General features: G+C 48.1%; 1 protein-coding gene across 2 annotated transcripts in view; it reads right to left on the bottom strand.

Annotated features, from left to right (window-relative positions):
* PLXNB3 (plexin B3) overlaps nucleotides 1-19,506 on the bottom strand; it is a 64,936-nt gene that overhangs the window by 34,691 nt on the left and 10,739 nt on the right. The window contains exons 3-12 of one of the 2 annotated variants that reach the window (XM_084836046.1): nucleotides 18,114-19,211; nucleotides 17,810-17,989; nucleotides 7,867-7,992; nucleotides 6,719-6,819; nucleotides 6,494-6,626; nucleotides 5,714-5,870; nucleotides 2,800-2,908; nucleotides 2,093-2,204; nucleotides 1,852-1,980; nucleotides 925-1,132 (exon numbers count right to left, since the gene is read on the bottom strand). In XM_084836046.1, the coding sequence (XP_084692172.1) occupies nucleotides 925-1,132; nucleotides 1,852-1,980; nucleotides 2,093-2,204; nucleotides 2,800-2,908; nucleotides 5,714-5,870; nucleotides 6,494-6,626; nucleotides 6,719-6,819; nucleotides 7,867-7,992; nucleotides 17,810-17,989; nucleotides 18,114-19,211 (2,353 nt within the window). The remainder of the gene's footprint in view (nucleotides 1-924; nucleotides 1,133-1,851; nucleotides 1,981-2,092; nucleotides 2,205-2,799; nucleotides 2,909-5,713; nucleotides 5,871-6,493; nucleotides 6,627-6,718; nucleotides 6,820-7,866; nucleotides 7,993-17,809; nucleotides 17,990-18,113; nucleotides 19,212-19,506) is intronic. The other variant, XM_084836049.1, reaches the window with a different exon arrangement.

Below are 19,506 nucleotides of genomic sequence, written 5' to 3'. Positions count from 1 at the left end.
GTGCGTGCATGCGCGTGCGCGCACACACACACACACAGACTTTTTTTATCCAGAGCACTACCTAAAACTAATCTCTGGCTTTGCTAATATAAAGACTGCCATGTTTCCCTGTATTTTTGCTTTCTGTCCACTCAGGGACCTGTGTGTTTCAGCCAGGGCAGAGGCAGATCTCAGTTGTAGCCAGCCTTTATTTTTTCAGAAATGGGCATCAGCTGTTGCTTCTTTGTACCAGAATGCTAAGTGTTATCTGATACCTGCAACACCTACCAGTGACTCAGTCTGCAATCACAATTTCGAAACTCTCTATACTGCAGACCTCATGGTCACAAGATCTGGCCTAACTGCTGAGCTTTTCTGTTTCTTCCCCCATCCCCTGCCTCTTATGCCAGCTAGCCTAATGAAGAGTTCTGGAGAATTCAAAAGCTTGCACAATCTTTTGTGGAAATTTGGGTGGGATTAAAATTTTATCCTAAACAGGATTAGGATTTTATCCTAACTGTGGATTTGGATTTCTTACTCATGGACCAGCATGGCTATCTTTTTTTTATGTATATTTTTTTATTCTGGATAGTTTGTTATGTGATGCTTACGACTATGCTTAATTCCTTTCTGTTTTGATCTTGTGGGGAAGGGCAAAGAGTTATATGGGTCACTAAAACCTCACCTCCAACTACTGGAGGTCTTACCCCTGCCCTGCCCTCCAGCTTTTAAGATTTCATCAGGCATTGTCCACACACTTTCACCTATATCTTTGCAGCCATAAGGGCTAGAAACTTGCTTTTTGTTTTAAATTAAAACCTGAGATTCTCTTGAAGTTGAATTCTGCACCCAGCCACGTTCTGCACTCCTGTGGAATTGCAGTTCATACATAGGCCTGGGCATATCACAACAACCAAAATCCAACCGCTGCTGGTCATTCCTTACCATTCAGGTCTCCACGGATGTCAAGGCGCTGGTCATCCCCCACCATGATGTAGAGAGGAACATGTAGCTCTGGGGCAGGCTGTGTGTAGCTATAGGCCTGGGGCAGGCATTCCACATGCTGAGATGTTCCCCTGTCCCCTTCCAGGAATGCCGGGACCGAAACAGGGGTTCCCTCCACCTCCAGTACACAGAAGAGTGTCACTGGGTGCTGGGGAAGAGGACAGGGTGAGACAGAGCCCTGCATACCTCACCTGCCTCTCCACCCCTAGCCCTGCCACAAAGCTTGTCCACCTCCTGTCCCACTCTCCACTCTTCTATTTGCCTTAATCTAGAGGGGCAATGCCCATCCCCAAGCACCAGTCCCATTCATCACTGCAACCTGAAGCCCCTCTGGACAGGTACTGCATCCCTTGGGTGCTCTTTACAAAGAACCAATAAAATAGTAGTAGGAGACACTCCTGCAGCCCAAGCACGCTATTCCTCAAAAAGCCATACCTCATTTACAAGACATTATTTAAACCAGTCTGGAACCCATCTGAAATTTCCACAGCTTCCAAAGAATCTTGGGCACATCATTCTGCAAAGGGGCAAGGGATTCCCCTAAGCTAACCTTCCCCAACCTCGTGCCCTCCAGATGTTTTGGACTTCAACTCCCATCAGCCCCAGGCAGCATGGTGAAGATGATGGGAATTGCACTCCAAAACAACTGGAGGGCCCCCAGATGAGGAAGGCTGCCCTAAGCTAAAAGCACTGTTACAAGAACTACAATTCCCTGGGTTCATTAGGGGAAGATACGACAGCTTCAAACATATTTGACTTTGTAATGAAGATGAGCAGCTGGTATCCCAAGAGCAGATGGCTCACCTTCAAGCCCTACCTTCTCTCACACCCTCACCCCTTCCTAGGACTTCTAATCTCTTTGCTTACCTTCAACAAGTGCAGATTCCAGGCTTCCAGGTTTAGCGGCATTTCCACACCAACAGGAATCAAGTGGGTCTCTCCAGTGCCCCCCACACTAGGGCAGGCAGCTGGACTCTGGAGTTCTTCAGCGGGCACCTAGGAGACATGGAGGAGAAAGATACAGCTGCATTTCGCCCCTTCGTCTTTCCTTGCCTCCATCTATTCCAGAAGGCCAGGAGGGCACTGCTACAAACTTTAAATGCCTCACCTTCTGATTGTACACAAGTCCCTCCCCATCTGGGCAGGGCCCTCTAGGGACACAACGGTGACTGGACGGGCACCAATGGCACATCCAGGGGCTGTCCACACATGTTCCACACCTATGGGAGAAGGGAGTCAAAGGAAAAGGGCCTTTAACCAGGAAACCAGGACTGTGTGTGATCAGCAAGTACAAAAAAAGGAGGTGGAACTTCCTTATAAACTTCAATATCTTGAAAATCTATCTATCTATCTATCTTTCTTTCTTTCTTTCTTTCTTTCCTAAAACAAGCAAGTTTCTAGACCTTAAGGCAGCAGAGTTAAGCTTGAAAATGTCAGGTGAAATCATAAAAGCCAGGGGAAGCATATTATGATTTTCAGAGGTCAGAGGGTGGAGCTTCAGTGCTCTGCATAGTCCTTTGCCAGCAGAAGCAGGATAGATTATGCAAAATAAGCAAATATAGGCACATATGCTTAATTTGCATATATTTTACAGAAAAGTTCCAGAATTTAGTTTCCCTTGGTACACAATCTCAAACTTTTGGTGAGAAGAGTGTACGGAGTCCTGCCTTTAACGTAAAGCTTCTTGCTAGGCTAAAGTGTCTTTCTCCCCTGCCATGTCCCCCCTGCCCATCTTGCAGATACCCCTCAGTCTCCAACCTGCAGCCACTGCCACCCCCCCCCCCATGCCTCCAATCCCACTCAACATTCGCTCACGGGGTGGCATCAGCGAGTAGGCTCACGGCATTACAGTCGTAGAAGGAAAATCCCACGGAGGTCACAACCACGTCCCGGAACATCAGCGCTAATGCCACAGTCACATGATCTGAGGAAGGAAAAGGGTAGAAAAATGAGACATGCTTGGGACCAGGAAACTTTTTTCCACCGACCCATCATGCAAGATGGATGGTGCACTCTCCAAACACCATCCAGTGTGGTGTAGTATTTAGAGTGTTGGACTGGGACTTGGGAGATCCAGGTTCTAGTCCCCACTTGGCCATGAAGCTCACAGGGTGACTTTGGGCCAGTCACTGACTCTCAGCCCAACCTATCTCACAGGGTTCTTGTGAGGATAAAATGGAGAGGAGGATCATGTACAGCACTTTGGGTTCCTTGGAGGAAAGAATGGATATAAATTAAAAAAAATAAAAATAAAAAAACACCAACACCCTGTGTACGCAGATGGCCTCTTCACTTCTCCCACCACTGAAAGCCCCTCTGAGATTATCCGTTTGGTCTAAGCCAGAAGCATTCACTGTTGCTAGGTAACAGGCACATGCTTTCTCCCACCAAACCCACAAACCCTGGCTTGGAATCTTGGGCACAGGCAAAGGAGGCCCAAGATACTCCAAAGCCTGAATGAAGGAATTTGAATGGTGCGCGGCTACATCCAGCTCCCACCACAGTGGCGAAAATACAATACAGCCTTCCCCAACCTGCTGCCCTCCAGCTGTGTTGGACTACAACTCCCATAATTCCCAGACAGCATATACAACACATCTGGAGGGCACTAGATTAGGGAAGGTTGATGTAATAAAGTGACCAATGAGTTCTCACTGAGGTGGCAAATCTGTGTCTGGCCTACCACTTCAGACAGCAGGCTGGGGCTCACATGCTTGAATGCTGCTCTATACAAAAAGTTCCCTCTGCACACAAAACTAGCATGTCAGTGGGGAGGCCAGCCTAGCACACTTTTCCCTGACATGCTAGTTTTCTATGTGAAGTGTCGTTTTGTATGGAGGAGCACTCAACCACGCGAGTCCCAACCTGCAGTCTGAAATGGTACAGCCCAGACACATGATCACCACCTCAGTGAGAGCTAAGCATAAGTCTATCATCTGGTGTAGCTAACTAGACATAGGAAACAGACTTGAATTTATCCGTTGTTTTTAGGATAAAAGTGTTTTACCCTTTGGGGTTTTGTTTTCTAGTCAATAGATTTTTCATTGGTTTATGAGCCTTCATGGGAACCCACGGGTGGGCAGGAGGTGGGGTAGAAATTTTAAACTACATAAATGCATTCACAAGGAAGGGAAGTACCACCTCCTTCCCTATATCCCCCTGGCAAAGCAACAGGACTTTGGAGTATGGTACTTGTAGCAAAACTGCTATAACATGGTAGGCCTCACTGGACGGGAACTCCCAGAGGTTTATGAAGGCCTTGCCAATGGGATCAGTGGTTGGGCTCGATACTTTGCAAAAGTGCCACTACCCCACTGCCTGCTGAGTAAACAAAATAGCGCAGAGAAATAATTCCTTACAGTAATCCTACTCTCAAGGTCAGTTCACATAGATTACTGATTTAAGACAGTATAAATCTCTCTTTTTGCATATGAGGGTACTCAAAAGAGAGGAACACAAGACAATTTCTTTCAGTTTTTGCAAACATCTGTAACTTGGCAGTTCTAATCTACCTTTGTAACTGGGAGCATACAGCTGAACCATTATTATAGAGCTGATCCACAGAGCTGAACCATTATTATTATTGCTTAATAACTAATGCTACCAACTTTTGAAGTGGTGTTCACTGCTGTGCTTTTAACAGCAGCTTGATCTATAGACATTTAGCAGGTGATCATGTTTATCTTTATGCAGTGGTTCTGCCAAGTTTGATGGAGCTCCAGGCAAGGTGCTTTCTGGGAGCCCCCCTATGCTGGCCTATATTTTTGAGGGTTTTTTAAAAACTTTTGTTGGCAGTGGAGCAGCTCTTCTCATTAACTCCCCCACCTGCCACTGCTGCCCTGCTTCTTTCTTTCTTTCTTTCTTTCTTTCTTTCTTTCTTTCTTCCCTCCCTCCCTCCCTCCCTCCCTCCCTCCCTTCAGTGGCAGGATTCTCCTCTCTCTTTGGGTGGCTGGACTGCAAAGCAAAGTGCTGTCCTGGCTGAGTCTGAGGCTGAACCTGTGCCCATTTTAATTCAAATCCTTACCCCGGCAGCAAAAGTAACAGCCAGTCAGATGCCACCTTTCAGGGCACGGGGCCAATGAGAGCATCGCAGTGGTGAGGGGGCAGGCGTGAGGGTTCAGCCCACCCCCTCAATGCTCCAGTGTGCCAAAGGCGACATCCAAAGAGCTGAGGTCACAGCCATTCTGGCTCTTGGGGAAATGATTTAAATTAAAATGACACCAAGCTGGCAGAGTCGGACACGACTTAACAACTGAACAACAACAACATGCCTGCTAGTGTCACCAGAGTGCCACTGCCTCTCTGACATTGCTTGGAGGTTGTCTGGGCTGCCGCCAGGCTTCAACACCCCAGAGGTCCACCTGGTGGTCTGGTACTAATGGTGCTACTGTCTTCAGGCCTCAAGATGGTTCACCTGCCTGTGGCTTTAGATTAAGTTCCTGGTAAAAGGCACAGAAGCAGGGGCTGGTTGAAATGTTGGCAACCCGAGTGATAACCATTTTGGAGCCAAGCTACACATTAGGTTAAAAGTACTTTTTTTCTTACGCTGGCCACTTTTATTTTGAAGGAAAAGCGGCCACACGGGGACCTGATCCAGGTCATGCTCTGAGTCTGGTCTGGGGCCCCACTGATTTCCTGCTGAAAATCACCCCCACTTCTGGGGGCAAATAGAAGCCCTAAGAGAGGCAATATGGTGAGGTTAGGAGCTATACATACTTCTCATGCTCACCTTTGCCCTCTTGGGTGGGTGGCACCTGCTGGGGAACAGGTGAGAAGCAGCGAACCCAGGAACCTTGCAGTTGGGCTTGGCTGTCTTGGGTCCCGAAGGCACAGTGGTAATGCTCTCCCTCAGCCAGAGAAGGGAGACGGGGGATCAGCATGGAGACCTGGGTAGGAGGCACACATTTTTACTGAGCTGTAGCTGGATTGGTTTTACTGCTTTTTATGTGGTTTCATATAGTATGGTCTTGATATCAATATTGTCTTTTTTGTGATGTTAATTTTAGGTTTACTAAGGGTGCAATCCAAAGCATGAATCGGCCGACAGAAGTCCTGCAATTCCCAGCATGCCCCAGCCAGCATACCTGGCTGGAGGAACGCTGGGAACTGTAGGACTTTATTCCGTCTGAACGTGCATAGGACTGCACCCTAACTGAGCAGCTTGGGAAGGGAAATCAGTTTACAAACCTTAAGTAAATTCATACTGGGTGAGCCAAGTCATACACTACCCCTCTTGAGCATGGGGTGAGTATGCAGGGCAGCAGTAGCTACTGAGGATCTTTCTTGGCCAGAACATAGTGAACAAACACCATAAAGCCTGGAAGGTATCTCCAGCCACCACTGACCATACTGGTTGCCAGTGGAAGGGAACTGGCTTACAAAAAGCAAGTGGTGGTGGACTTGAGGTAAATATAGGTGATGTGGAGGGGCTTCATTCCACACATACACTTGTCAAGAGGGTAATGGAAGAAGCAGTCCCTACCATCAACCTCCCACCCTCCTCACTCACCTCTGTCTGCTCTTCTCGGCTCTGATTGGCTGGTGACATCTGTTCCACTCTCAAACACTGGCTCTCAGCTCCATAGCTCCAGAGCCAGTGATGGGCCATCTCATGGCGCTCACATTCCAGCTTTCGGGTACACCTGCCAATCATGTTAGGAATGGTGAAAAAGATTATGTATCCTTTCCTTTCAAGTAAACCTTCACATTCTGCCCTCTCTCAGCAGAGACCCACCTGCTCTGCAGGACACACCAACCACAAAAGGGGTCTTGGGCACGCAGGCATGAGGCACAGTCCTGGAAGTGAGGGCATTCCGAGACAGGGACCTTGGAGACCTAGGTTGCAAGGCAAGTAAATAATTGGCTACAGAATCCACTTGTCTTCAGAAAAGAAGTTCATATTTTACACTCAAAAAACAAACACCACAACTAGAATCTGTGCTAAGTGGCAATACATTTTGCACCGGGCAGTACGAACTGCAGACATATTCTGAAGCCAATGGGCAGTGTCCAATGGGCGCTTATGACCCCACTAATTCTTTTCCACCCTGCCAATTCCGTTGCACAAGGGAGATTAAGAGCTTCTTCGGGGAAGCCCCAGAATGAGTGGAAAAGTTCGTTTCTGGAAGGAGGCAGGTTGGCGGAGCTCCCTTATGCAAGCTCCGCTGACCTGCCTTCTTTCAGAAACAAGTGCTTCCATTCGTTTCAGGTTGTCCCAGAAGCACTACACTGCTGCCGCTGCACAAGCGACGGGGGCTGCTTGTGCAAGGCAACTGGCGAGGTGGAAGAGAATTGGTGGGGTCAGAAGCACCCGGTTGGGATACTGCCTGATACTTGTTTTGTTCGCTTTTGGCAGAATTCGGAATTTTATGTAGGCAGGGGAAAGGTATAAATAAGGAAAGGATGGCAAAAGTAGAGAGAAAGGAAAGGTGGACTTCTGATTTTGGCAGTGGGTATGTTACAAAAGAGGTCTGGCACAGGGCACCCTGCACATGCTGTCTTATCCTACTGCTCTAGACAACACAAATGAGCTAAGCTACATATTTCACAGGAAGGCAAACAAAAACAGGACATCCTGCAGACTCATGTATGTTTTCCACGGTAGGGCTCAACCCTTTAACATCTAGTAATCAAATACCAGAGGGCTAGATTACCTCTGAGCACATGCAAAGTGCTTTGCACACATCAGCACAGTAAATGTTGTGAGTTTTCTACCCCAAAAGTACTTCCATATAGGGAAAGGAAAAGAGTGAAAACTCTACCACAGTTTTCCCTGGAACTGGATATGGTACAGAAACCCCAGACCCTTCCAAATGGAGGATGACCAGGCGCACTGCTGCTGACAGTAAGGGCAGAGGGAGGTTAGGCCCCTTGATGGCTCACCTGTGAGTTTGTCATCACATACAGGTGGGCCCCACTGCTGTCTAGGAGCAGGTCTGGATTGATTGGAGAGCGCTGGCCAGTGGGGATCGTGCTGTAGACCTGTGCCACGGAGCCATTCAGGTAAACCTAGATAAATCAATAGGAGTATCACTGCTTATTACTAAGATGCTTACAGGATACACCACCACCACCACCAAGGAGCTCTCTAAGCCTATGAAATTCTAGAAATAGACATGTTAACACTCTAGTCTATTAGGTTCTTGTGCTTACATATTTTTCCTCCTTAAATTCCATTGCTGGCCACTGTCAGGGGGGGGAAAGGATAATGCTTTGGAAGAGGTTTGTTTACACTCTCAGGGGACAGCTACAGGCTTGTGGGATCTACTTGTTTACTACAGTCCTGAGATCCACTAGCCAGAGCAAGGTGCAAAATAGTGGCTCAGTCAGGTGGACATACAGAATTCATGAACAGGGTGCCTCTGAGCACATGCTCAACCAGTAATTTGTAATCAGTACCAGAACCAAGCTCACAAGTCCTTTCACACAAAAATCCACTCCTGGTTCTCCCCCCGCGCTTTATTATTTTTCAGCAACCTAATTTTGGGGTGGGGGAAGCTTTTTAGTTGTTGCTATTGTTGGACAATTGGGGAGTCAGAAACGCTTGCTGACTTACCACAAAAGCACTGAGAGATCTACCAGTAGATCCCACTCTAACTTCTGTCCACCCCTGTTTTAAACAACACGGGGCTGCCGCTGAAACCGCAACCCAAAATAAAGTCTCCATAGGTATATATTATGGGGGGGAGACTCATTTTCAGTGGCAGTTCCATACTACTTATAGCATGTAGCTCTGTCTTTGTGTAGTTTCATTCTTGCGTTGGCTTCAATTTCACTTAGAAGTATTTTATGTATTTATTAGATTTATATCCCATCTTTCCTCCAAGGAGCCCAAGGCGGCACACATGATCCTCCTCCTCTCCATTTTATCCTCACAACAACCCTGTGAATTAGGTTCAGCTGAGAGTCAATGCCTGGCCCAGAGTCACCCAGTGAGCTTCATGGCCGAGGGGGGACTAGAACCCAGATCTCCCAAGTCCCAGTCCAACACTCTAACCACTGCACCACACTGACCACGTATTCAAAAGCAAGGAACATTTTGAAGGTATAGTGCACAAATAGGTAATCTGTGAGCCACGTCTGGTTCTTCACTGTGCAGCCTGCAGACCCCCTGGGGTGTCACACCCACTCTTCCTATCACTTAGCTGAGGGCAGGGTAACAGTAGAGAGGAAACAGTAGAGAGGAAACAGCACTCTGGCTCAGGATTCCTGGAGGGAGGGGAAAGAGAGGCTCTAAGCCTTGTCCCCTCCCAGCAATATGGATCAGAATCACAGGGAGGCGGGGCGGACTTCCCCACCCCAGCAATCCCATCCTCTGATCTCAGTTTAAACCTCCTCATCCCCGCACACCAAGATGGCGGAGGCAGCGGGGAGGAAGAATGCATGGGTGCATATGTGTGGCCCCTGACCCAACACTGCATATGGCCCTCAGGGGCCAACAAGGTTGACCACCCCTAGTGTAATAAAAAGTGAAAGAAGAGACATCTGTGATGAGACCATGATGCTCTGGAAAGTGGGGGGATAACCCTTTAAAACTGGTGTGTGTGTGTATATACACACAGGCATTATTTGGATATTTGGGGCAAGGGGTTGGGGGCATCTAGAACAGCAACATGTAATCAGAGATGACCTAAGACATTAAGGTGTTTGAGACAAAAGATCTAAATGGTGCCTCCCCAGTCCCATCCTATAAGAGAAAAAATATAAACTAAGTAATTAATAGTTTGCTGCTCATTAATGGTACCCCGCCATCTGATGCCTGAGGCAGCTGCCTCACCTCAGCCTAAAGGTAGAACCAGCCCTTCCAGTAGTGTGGGAAAGACAACATGAATTGAGGCCATGAGGGAGAGACACAGAAGCTCCACACCTCAGACACTTGCAGTCTCTGCTTGAAGGATTTTAAAGAGAAGGAAAAGCGTACAAGTGACACTTAGAATCTAGCTGTTGGTATTAAATTGGTCTTACTAGCTTTTAAAATTAATATGAGTGTGGTGCTGGCTTTTGAAAGAGCAGTATTAAAAACAGCAGTTACACTCGGACAGCATTTTATTGGAATTGCGTTTTATCCTTTTTAGGTAAGCTACCTTGAGAGGACTTTGTCCTAAAAGGCAGCCCACAAATCTTTAAAAATAAATGAAACAGCAACCCCACATAAATAGAGGAACCAATGCACTAGCTGGAAAACATCAACTACCAGAGAACTTTTAGACTGTAACCCTTTACACACTTAACTGGGAGTAAGTCCCAGCAAACTTAGTGGAGCTTACCTCTGAGTAGACATGTACAGGATTGCAGTGTTGAGGCTGCAATCCTAAGAACACTTTCATAGGGAGTGCTCAACTGAATACAAAGGGATGTTCTTCTAAGTAAGCATGCATAGGATTGTGCTGCAAATGTGATGCATAATACTGACCTTTACACAAATACTCAACAGGAATACCACGTAGAATTAAATCATATACTTCTTACAGTACAAATATGCAGAGTCCAAACAGTGAATATCATCTGTCTGAACAACAGGGGTAGGCAACGTAGTGCCCAAGGGGACCCATCAGCCCTCGGATACCTTTCTTGGTACCCACCAAGGTGACTCCAGCTATTGCCCTCTTCATGTTACATGAATGCCTCTGGGCTCTATGATGGGTCTCAGAGACATTCTTAGGAAATTAAGCAGAGGGAGGGAGAGACAGCGAAAGTGCATCTATGGGTGGTGATTCAGAGTGAGAGAGAAAAAAGGATGGTGGGAATGAGTTGGCTAGCAGAGGAGAGGGGAAGTGGAAAAAAAATGCCTTCTGTGAAATAGGTTTTTATTGGTACACAATATCCTTCAGCTATAGACATTTCCCAAATGGGGCTCTGCACAGGCACAGAGCCCATGTGTGAGATGCACAGCGACCATGAAGAAGAACACAATTGTTTAGTGGCTTGTGGCTCAGCCCCCAGTTCTGCCTTGTACACAGTCGTTTGGGCAGGTTACTTGTCCTTTGTGACTAGGTACACCTCCCATGACAGCCATTTTGTGGTGGTGCCCGTGACAGTTTATCAAATTGCCAAATGAGCCCACAGGCTAAAAAGGTTGCCTACCCCGATTTACATTGTGAATTCCAGAACAAATACACAGCCATATGGAGGCCAAGAACGTATGGCCACCTGGAACAGCCTTATACTGGACCAGACTATTTATCTAGCCAAGTAATGTCTACTCCAGAAGGAGGCAACCTGGTGCCTTCCAGATGTTTTGGACCACAGCTCCCATAAGCCGCAGCCAGCATGGCCAATGGCCAGGAATTAAATAGTTCCCCGAGCGGTGGCCCCCTCCCTCATTCTATGCCTTCATCTGGCAATAGCCTTGCAATGCAGTTACTTGGTCCATTTTTTTCTCCTTTTACCTGCTGTGGATTTATCAGGTTAATAATGTATCACCAGTTGTGATCTATGGACATTACACAACACTGGCAACACGCCTAGCACATGACGTGCATGTGGCCATAAAGATGGGCTGTAGCTGAATGGATAGGCAAATGCAAGCGGGTGTTTACCTCTGTGTGCCACACACATTCTTGACCATGAGCTTCCAGGCCTGTGAAAGAAGGCAGTCTTTTCCCTTTGGCTGCTCAAGCAGGCAGAAGCATGTCTGAGGCCAGGGGAAGCTATTGTGGTAAGAGATGGTATCACACAGGCATCAGTGGGCTCCTAAAGCAGCGATATACTCAAATGCAGTTCTCTGAAGGGAGGGCCATTCTGGGGGAATCTCTCTGCAAATGGCTGCAGGTGCAGTTCACAAACTTCCACTCCCCCACCTCAGCTTTCTAGCGACAGCAACCTCACCCACATTCACGTAGTGGTTTATGAGAAGGCAAACAGACTGAACTGCAGTTATGCAAGATGGGGCGTTCTGTGGGAAAGCCAGCACAGGCAAGAGCTCCGTCTGTGCACTGGAGTGCTTATGGAGCTATGCAAGTAGGCACTCCAAGCCAGTTACGCTAGTTGGATTGAGAAGGAATGACATCCCAAGAAATACCAGAATAATGTTGTTGTTTTTTCGTAAGTATCATAGGGCACATTAATCTAAGCATGCTAACTAACAGTGCAAACTATCATGTCTACTCAGAAGTAAGTCCCATTGATTCAATGAGGCTTACTCTCAGGCAAGTGGCTATAGTGTTGCAGCGTTAGCATGATGAGGAAGTTACAGTGTCAGAGTTTGAATAGGGAGATTAAGGTTCAATTCCCCATTTAGATCAAGAGCTTTTCTACACAAGGCTGTTAATCACTGTATCTACTTTTGGTTTTGTTGCAGAACTGAGATCTGAGCTACACAAAGAGCTTTTCCTTTCCTGTTTTTCTGTTACATAACCTCCAGGTGGCACTGTGCTACAGCGGAATAGCACAAATACACAAGGAAAAATACCTTTTCTTTCGCCATCAAAAACAATACCCCACTTTCCCTGCTGTAACCCCCCCACCCCCCTGCCGGAACTGCTCTTAAAAGAAGAAGTAAAACTGGAGGATCATGATGTCATCTAAAGAACCTGCAAACAACCACGAGTAAGGAATCGTGAGTCCACAATAAATGCCTCGTGTAGAAAAGCTCTTAGAGATCACTGGGTGAGTTTGGGCCAATCAGCATCTCTCAGCCTAACCTACCTATCCAAGGAGCAACTTGGAGTGGAGTGGGACACAAACTTAACAAATAATTAAATGCACACTCGATAATTAAGCAGCATCTTGTGCAACTCAAGTTAGACTCCACACAAACCTGATTCAGCCTTACAGGCAGAGCTATGCATATGTCCACACTATTTAAACAACAACAAAATAAACTCCAGACTCGGCTCCAGGGGAAGCTAGTCAGGTACCCAAATAAATCTTAATATTAGTCCCTTATTTTGCAAAACCTGTCCTGCTCCCATCAGCCACGGAGACTAATACTGAAATGGTTGCCATTTTTAAAATAATAGCAATTTAAGACACTTCAGACACTGGGCACTGTAGAATGGAAGTGTAAAAAGACAAACCCAGCCCTTGGGTTTCAACCTAAAATAAAATACACAAGCACAACAGTATTAGGAAAGGGATACCAAAAGTAGGCCGAGAAGAGGCAAAGGCCTGAAGTCAAAGACTCAGCAGAACAGAGACATTTTCAGAGGTTCTTTGAATTCTTGAAAGGAGAGGGGCTAGGTGTTGGGTGGAATGGCTAGGGAAAGGGTAGAACAGGAAGGAGAGGACAGAGGCCTGACGCAGGATAAGTAAGCCTAATTTGTACAGTGGAGATAATAAAAAGGCAAATAATGGGAGAAAAGAGAAAGTAGATAAGAAGCAGCCAAAAAAGTGAAGAGATTTTTAAAAAAGAAGAAAGCCAAACTAGATCTATTAAGGAAATGGGGGCCAGTGCAACAAAGGAGAACCATGGGCAAAACAAGATATATAGGGGCATGCGTGAGAGAGAGGGAGACAGAGAGAAAGTGGACCTGAGAATAGGAGAAAAGAAGGTGAGGAGACAGAGACCCGGTTTACACAATCACTGCAGCCCACCATGGTGGGTTGCGGCACATGCCAGGCGGCTTTTGAATATTCATGCCACAAACGCAGCTTGTTGCGTTGCCTGAACCAGACGACAGGGGGTTAACAAACCACACAGAACCCATGGGCTGTTTTAGGCTTAAATAAGCCACAGTGGGCTGCTTGATTGTGCGAACCAGCCCAGTGAGACAAAAGGCCCAAGCGAGAGCCTTGCGGTTGCAGAACTCTATGTGAAAAAGGGAAAGAAGCTGAGTTGCCATGAGCCATCTTTTAGGTGAGTGAAGCATAATGCTTTTGTGAAGACATCTGGGGAGTCTAGGCAGCAGGAAGCACAGAGTAGGAGTGAGTCTCGACCATAGACCCCCCTGTCCTTGCAGAAACAAGATCAGAATAATCTCCACTTCACCCCCAGACCAGGGGTGACTTCAGTAAAACTAGGTTGGAGGAGCTAAAGGCTTGCAGAGAACACTGCTAGGAGAGCAAATGTTTAATCCATGCTATATAGGACTGTGATACATTGCAACTGAAATCTGGGGGGAATTAATGGGGTAGCAGAAATATTTGGGGGCGCCCCCACCCACTGGAGTCATTCCCCCCCACACACACACACACACACTGACACCAGGCACAGCTTGCACATGGATCCCAATGTTCCTCCCCAACGATATGCATTTATTTAATAAGAGATTTTAAACCCATCTTTTACGGTGCACCGCCTTCACAATGCGGCTTACAATATTTCAAAAACATGAGCATACAATTACAATTAAACACACACACGAACACACAGCAGTAGCTGCTAACAATTTGTAAGCACCAAAAGCAGACTGGAATAAATAAGTCTTAAAAGTTGTTGTTTTTTAAAGCCAGCAATGACATATCTCCTTGGGGAGGGAGTTCCAGGTGGGGGCCACCACTGAGAAAGCCATATCCCTACTACCTGCCAGCCTAATGGCTCTTATTGGTGGGCCAGAGAATAGGGCTTCTGACACTGATCTGTGGATGTGCTAGGACTCAGCCAGCTGGGGATGAGGACACAAGTGGAGAAGAAGCAAGTAGCTGACTTCTTGCTTCTCTTCAACCGAAGGCTGAAAGAGGATGGAACTGGTTGTGAACAACATGGCTGTGGACGACATGAAACTGGCTGTGGACGATATGGAACTGGCTTGCCCTTCCTTTAATATCCCAACAAGGTGCTTAATACTGAAATTTGTATAATAAAGTTATTCAAGGGATTAAATCAATAAATTTGTTAAAACGCAAATCTGTCAACTAAACAGAATTTAAACCAGAGGACACCCCTAAGAGGAAACCAATGGCAGAATATGGCAGAGCCATCGATCCTCAAAACCCCAAGGAGGGCTGGAAAGCCCTCTTAAGATTCCAGAAGCACCAGCCATTTCATTCAGTTTCAGGTATCAGAGACATAAGAACATAAGAAGAGCCCTGCTGGATCAGACCAAGGTCCATCTAGTCCAGCATTCTGTCCACACAGTGGCCAACCAGTTGCTTGTGGGAAACCCATGAGAAGGACATGAGTGCAATAACACCCTCTGGCTCATGTTCCCCAGCAATTCCCTCTGATACTGGAGGTAACATACAGCTATCAGGACTAGTAGCCATTGACAGCCTTAGGGTGCCAGCCCAGGGACCACAGGATGGCTTAGAACCCCCCTACCGAGGCGGGAGACAGCACTGACCTCGAAAGGGGGAGTCAGAGATCTGACCCCTGACCCCAACCCCTTGCATCTGGCACAGAGAGAACCACAGTGGCTGCCTCTCTGGGGTCAGAAAATCAACCTCAGAGAGGGAGAAAAGGGGGCGTTCTGGTGGGCGGGGAGGGGAGGAGACCAGAAAGTCCAGTATACAATTTATCCCGAGTCTCCTCCAGCCTCCTTCCTTCCCCCTCCAAAGCGCCCTCACTAGATGGGCTGAAAAGCCTGTCTAGCAAAAATATAGGAAATCGGAGGATGGGGAGGCAAGGATCATCTCTGCTGCTCCTGCCAGCTTCAGCCTGGCAAGGTATAGGAATCTCAGTAGCCTCCAAGTTCAAGAGCTTCCTATGGACTGCACCCTTATCCTTCATTAATTTGTCTCACAATTTTGCCAAGCTGGAAGACTGATAGTAGGTACTTTATGCCACAGAAGGGTCTCCTCTCTCTTCCCTTTTTTGGGGAAAGCAGAATTTCCATGGGACTCCTTGCCCTCTGATACCCACGTCTGGACAGATTGCTCATTGTGTGCTCTCTCTCGAGATCTTCTACAGTTAGTTCTTAAATTGTTCTTCTACAGTTACATTCATATATATCTTCTAGTGTGTGCATGTGTGCGTGTGTGTGCGCGTGTGTGTGTATTTGTGCGCGTGTTTGTAATGGCCATAAATATCATCCAGATGCATCAGTATCATTACCCAAATCTTTAAGGTAACACAATAGTACTACTTTAGGATTTTGTGGTATTAAGCAACCAGTGATTTCATTCACCAGATCCAAAATGTGAAATACCTTTCCAGCGCAAGCAGCAGGATGGCCTTATTCACGGCTTTATGTCAGAATTTCAGGCATGGTCTGGAAGGGATGGGAGAGGAGGGGCCATCTGACTGCAAGTAGGTGCTGGTACAGCACACATAAAACTTGCAATTTTAAACAGCCTGACACATGCAATTAAAACAAAACATCAGACCCAACCTAGCTCCACAAACAGGCTGAGTCAAATCAGCCCTGCATGGATAAGATGCTATTGGGCCTTGATCTGTGGGAAAGTGGAGTCTCGGACTAAAAGGGAGGAGGAAATATTCTGGGCCAAGCATAGCCTAGTGCTTTAAAAATAAATCAAATTAAATTTTGCTCCAAGACTACCCAAACTCTGCACTCTGAACCAAATTCTGCAATCTGTAAACAGTATACAATTTAAGCAAATCTGTGTGTGTTTAGCTTTCACAGGTTTAAATTCTGCTTCTGCTAGCCATGGGGAGGAGCAAAGGAGCCATGCAGGGCATTGAGACCCCATCCTCCAGTTGCTGGATATCCCATTGTGCCTCCTGCTGGTTTTAGAAGTGTCACTAGGCATTGGCCACCCACTTAAAAGCCTCTATTTCTGCAGCCATGTATCTAGAAACTTGCCTGAGAGGCAGGGAGAGAGAAGAGTCTCAGGATGCTGAACCTGCGACCAGTACCAGATTCTGTGGCTTGCAAACAGCACTAGCAATCCCATCCTTCATCTCCCACACACAACTGGGATCTCCAAGCCTCTGCAAAGGAATTACCGTGACCTCTGCTGGGCTAAGAGACACTGAGTTTCCTATTCCATGTCTCAGACCTGGAATGGTTTAGAGCAAAAAGGCACAGGAGCCTAGGATTTGTCAAGCTATGCACGTCTGGCCCAAAGCCATAACCAGAAGTCTTGGAACTCCAGCCTACTGAAACACAGCTGCTTCTGGGATGGAGGTGCCATCCCCTATGACTTCACCTACCAAGATATGGTCCCTGTTGCAGGAATTGAAGAAGCATAAACAGGAACCAGATACACAACATTGGGCCTAACTACATGTCACATGTCATCAAATCACAGTGCCCCTCCCCACTTCCTATTTTCCTTCAGCAATGGCCGCTATAAACACCAGCGGGGTGGGGCATTCCCTTCCCACTGCTGCTGCTTCTTCACTGCAAATCACCCCTTCGCAAACTGTCCTTTCCAAAAGACAGGGAACAAAAGGGCTGTCGGAGTTGGCTATGTGAGTTTACACGCGTGCAATGTGCTGTTAGGCCCAGATAGCAGCTCTACACAAGTGCCCTGCAGGGCCAACAGCCACTTTGCACATGACACTCATTTCATTTCATGTATTATAGTTCTAGACTGCCCCATAGCTGAAACTCTCAGGACGGTTCACTCGACCTACAGGATGATCCCCACAGGGGGATTTTATCTTTTTCTTCCACATGGTAAGAACCAAAAACCAAACCACCAAAATGCACTCATGCAGAAAAGTGGGTATGAGTCTAAATAAATAAATACATGGAGGGGGGAGGCACAAATGCCTATTTTAACATGTGTACAGATGTGTGTAATCTATCAATCACAGTGGCTTCCAAATGCAAGCAGTATGCAGGGCAAGGAAAAACTTATACAGCAGCCTCCCCCAGCCAAGTGCTTTCCTAGCCTAGCAAAGTGGTGGGTTAATTCCCATAATCCCCATCCAGCATGAGAATGATAGGAGTTATAGTTCACCACATCTGGAGGACATCAGGTTGGGATACAGGATACAGCTCAGATTACGGTTACTGCGAGCGCCCCCCCCCCTTACCTTGTGCAGCTGCCCAATGCCATCCCCCAGGAAGGCAATGGTATGTCCCGTTTCTACCATGGCTGCTACAGCAGTCAGTCTCGGCACGGTGGTCAGAAGGGCCTCAGCCACCAAGGGCTTCCGGCTAGCAATGGGGCTAGGTGTGTGTTCATCCCCACAGGGGTAAGCCTCTGGGGATTCCTGAAAAAAAAATCGGTAAAATGAAAAACAGGCTGGAACGCAGCCACCTCTGGCATGGGGCAGGTGGTCCTCTCCCCATAAAAAGCAGGCAGCCCCTTCCCTCTGCTCTTTCCCTCTCTCTCACCTTGGATAAGGAGTTGCAGCGAGAGGTCACGCCATACTCAATGGCAGCCTCCTCCTCCTTGCTGGCGCCCACACCGGCCGAGGTGTAACACAGCCGCCGTGTCCGCTCCATGGCCGCATTCACCTCGCTCAAGCTGTACGCACACAGCGCCGTCTGCGCTGTCGGAGATGCAGTGGAGCCCTGCCCGGCGGCTAAGACCACAAAGACGGTTTCCCCTTTCCCCGCAAAACCAGGTGCCAAATGCACAGCTTGAGCCAGGTTGTAAACATGCCCGCTCTCATCCCGGCACTCCAGGGGAAGCTCAACATAGGAATAGAGGTTCGTGTCTTCCACGCAGCTCCGGGAGAGGTAGGCGCGATACTCCACCTGTGCCTTGGCGCCACGCCGAGAGAACAGGAAGTAGGCGTAGCCGTCAGAAGCAAAGGCACCCGCATAGCTATTGTTGTAGTCGGAGAAGTCGCCCACCACCAGCTTGCCCATCCCCTCGTTGGAGAAGGCCTGGGCTCCTTCCAGCTGCCGGATGGTGAATGGCGGGATCCCTCCGGAGAGCTTTGCGGTCAGCCCCCGGCCCACGAAGAGCAGGTCACGGCCCTCGTGTCGCCCCACCAAGCCCACGGTTGAAACCCGTGGCTCGTTGGCTGCCACGAACTGGTTGTCACCAGGATCCTCGGGACGGTACAGCACTTTGGTAATGTCCGCAAGGGCTCGCTTCTCACACACCCCCTGGAAGAGCTGCCCACAGACCACCAGCTCCCCGGCCTGCTCGTTGGGCAACAGCAGCTTGTTTGCATTGTCCGTGAGCCGGGCCTGCGGGCATTCGCGGGCATCACGGAAAGGGAGACACTCGGGACTGTCTGGGGCCGGCCCCGTGCGGGAAAGCCTCAGCAGCCTCATCTCAGGGCTCAGCTGGTACAAGGCGTTGACAGCACCCACGTACAGCACCCCTGTGTCCTGGGCTTGGGCTAGATGATTGAAAGTAGTGTTGGGAACCAAGAAGGATGGGTAGGAAGGGGGCCGAGCAGCTGGGTACAACGGCAGCAGGAGCATCAGCGCAACCATCAGGCACAGCAGCAGGCGGCCTAGGAACATGGCCAAATCCTAGACAAAAAGGAGAAGAAGAGAAGAGATGAGCAGCGCTCAACACAGATGTTTTAAGCCCTAGTTCACCAGCCTTAGGAACAGCACTGGCTCCATGTTTCTGAGGGTCCTTGGGCAAGACAATGGGCTCCCTTTCCCAGTGAGTCCACCTTCTCACTCCCATTGTCACCAGCTGCTCTTGTGCCTCCTCCTCCTCGCTGCCACTTGCTGGCATGACAGGCAGAGAGCCAGGGAGCAAGCAGACAGGGGCATCTCCTGCTCCTCCTTCTCACCACCACCCTTGTCAGGGCCAAAG

Source organism: Heloderma suspectum, chromosome 2 (assembly GCF_057233095.1).
Source record: "Heloderma suspectum isolate Gila_16-S chromosome 2, 16-S_ref, whole genome shotgun sequence".
Lineage (NCBI taxonomy): Eukaryota > Metazoa > Chordata > Lepidosauria > Squamata > Helodermatidae > Heloderma > Heloderma suspectum.
Note: the sequence above shows the minus strand (reverse complement) of the source record. Positions and strands in the feature narration are given on the sequence as shown.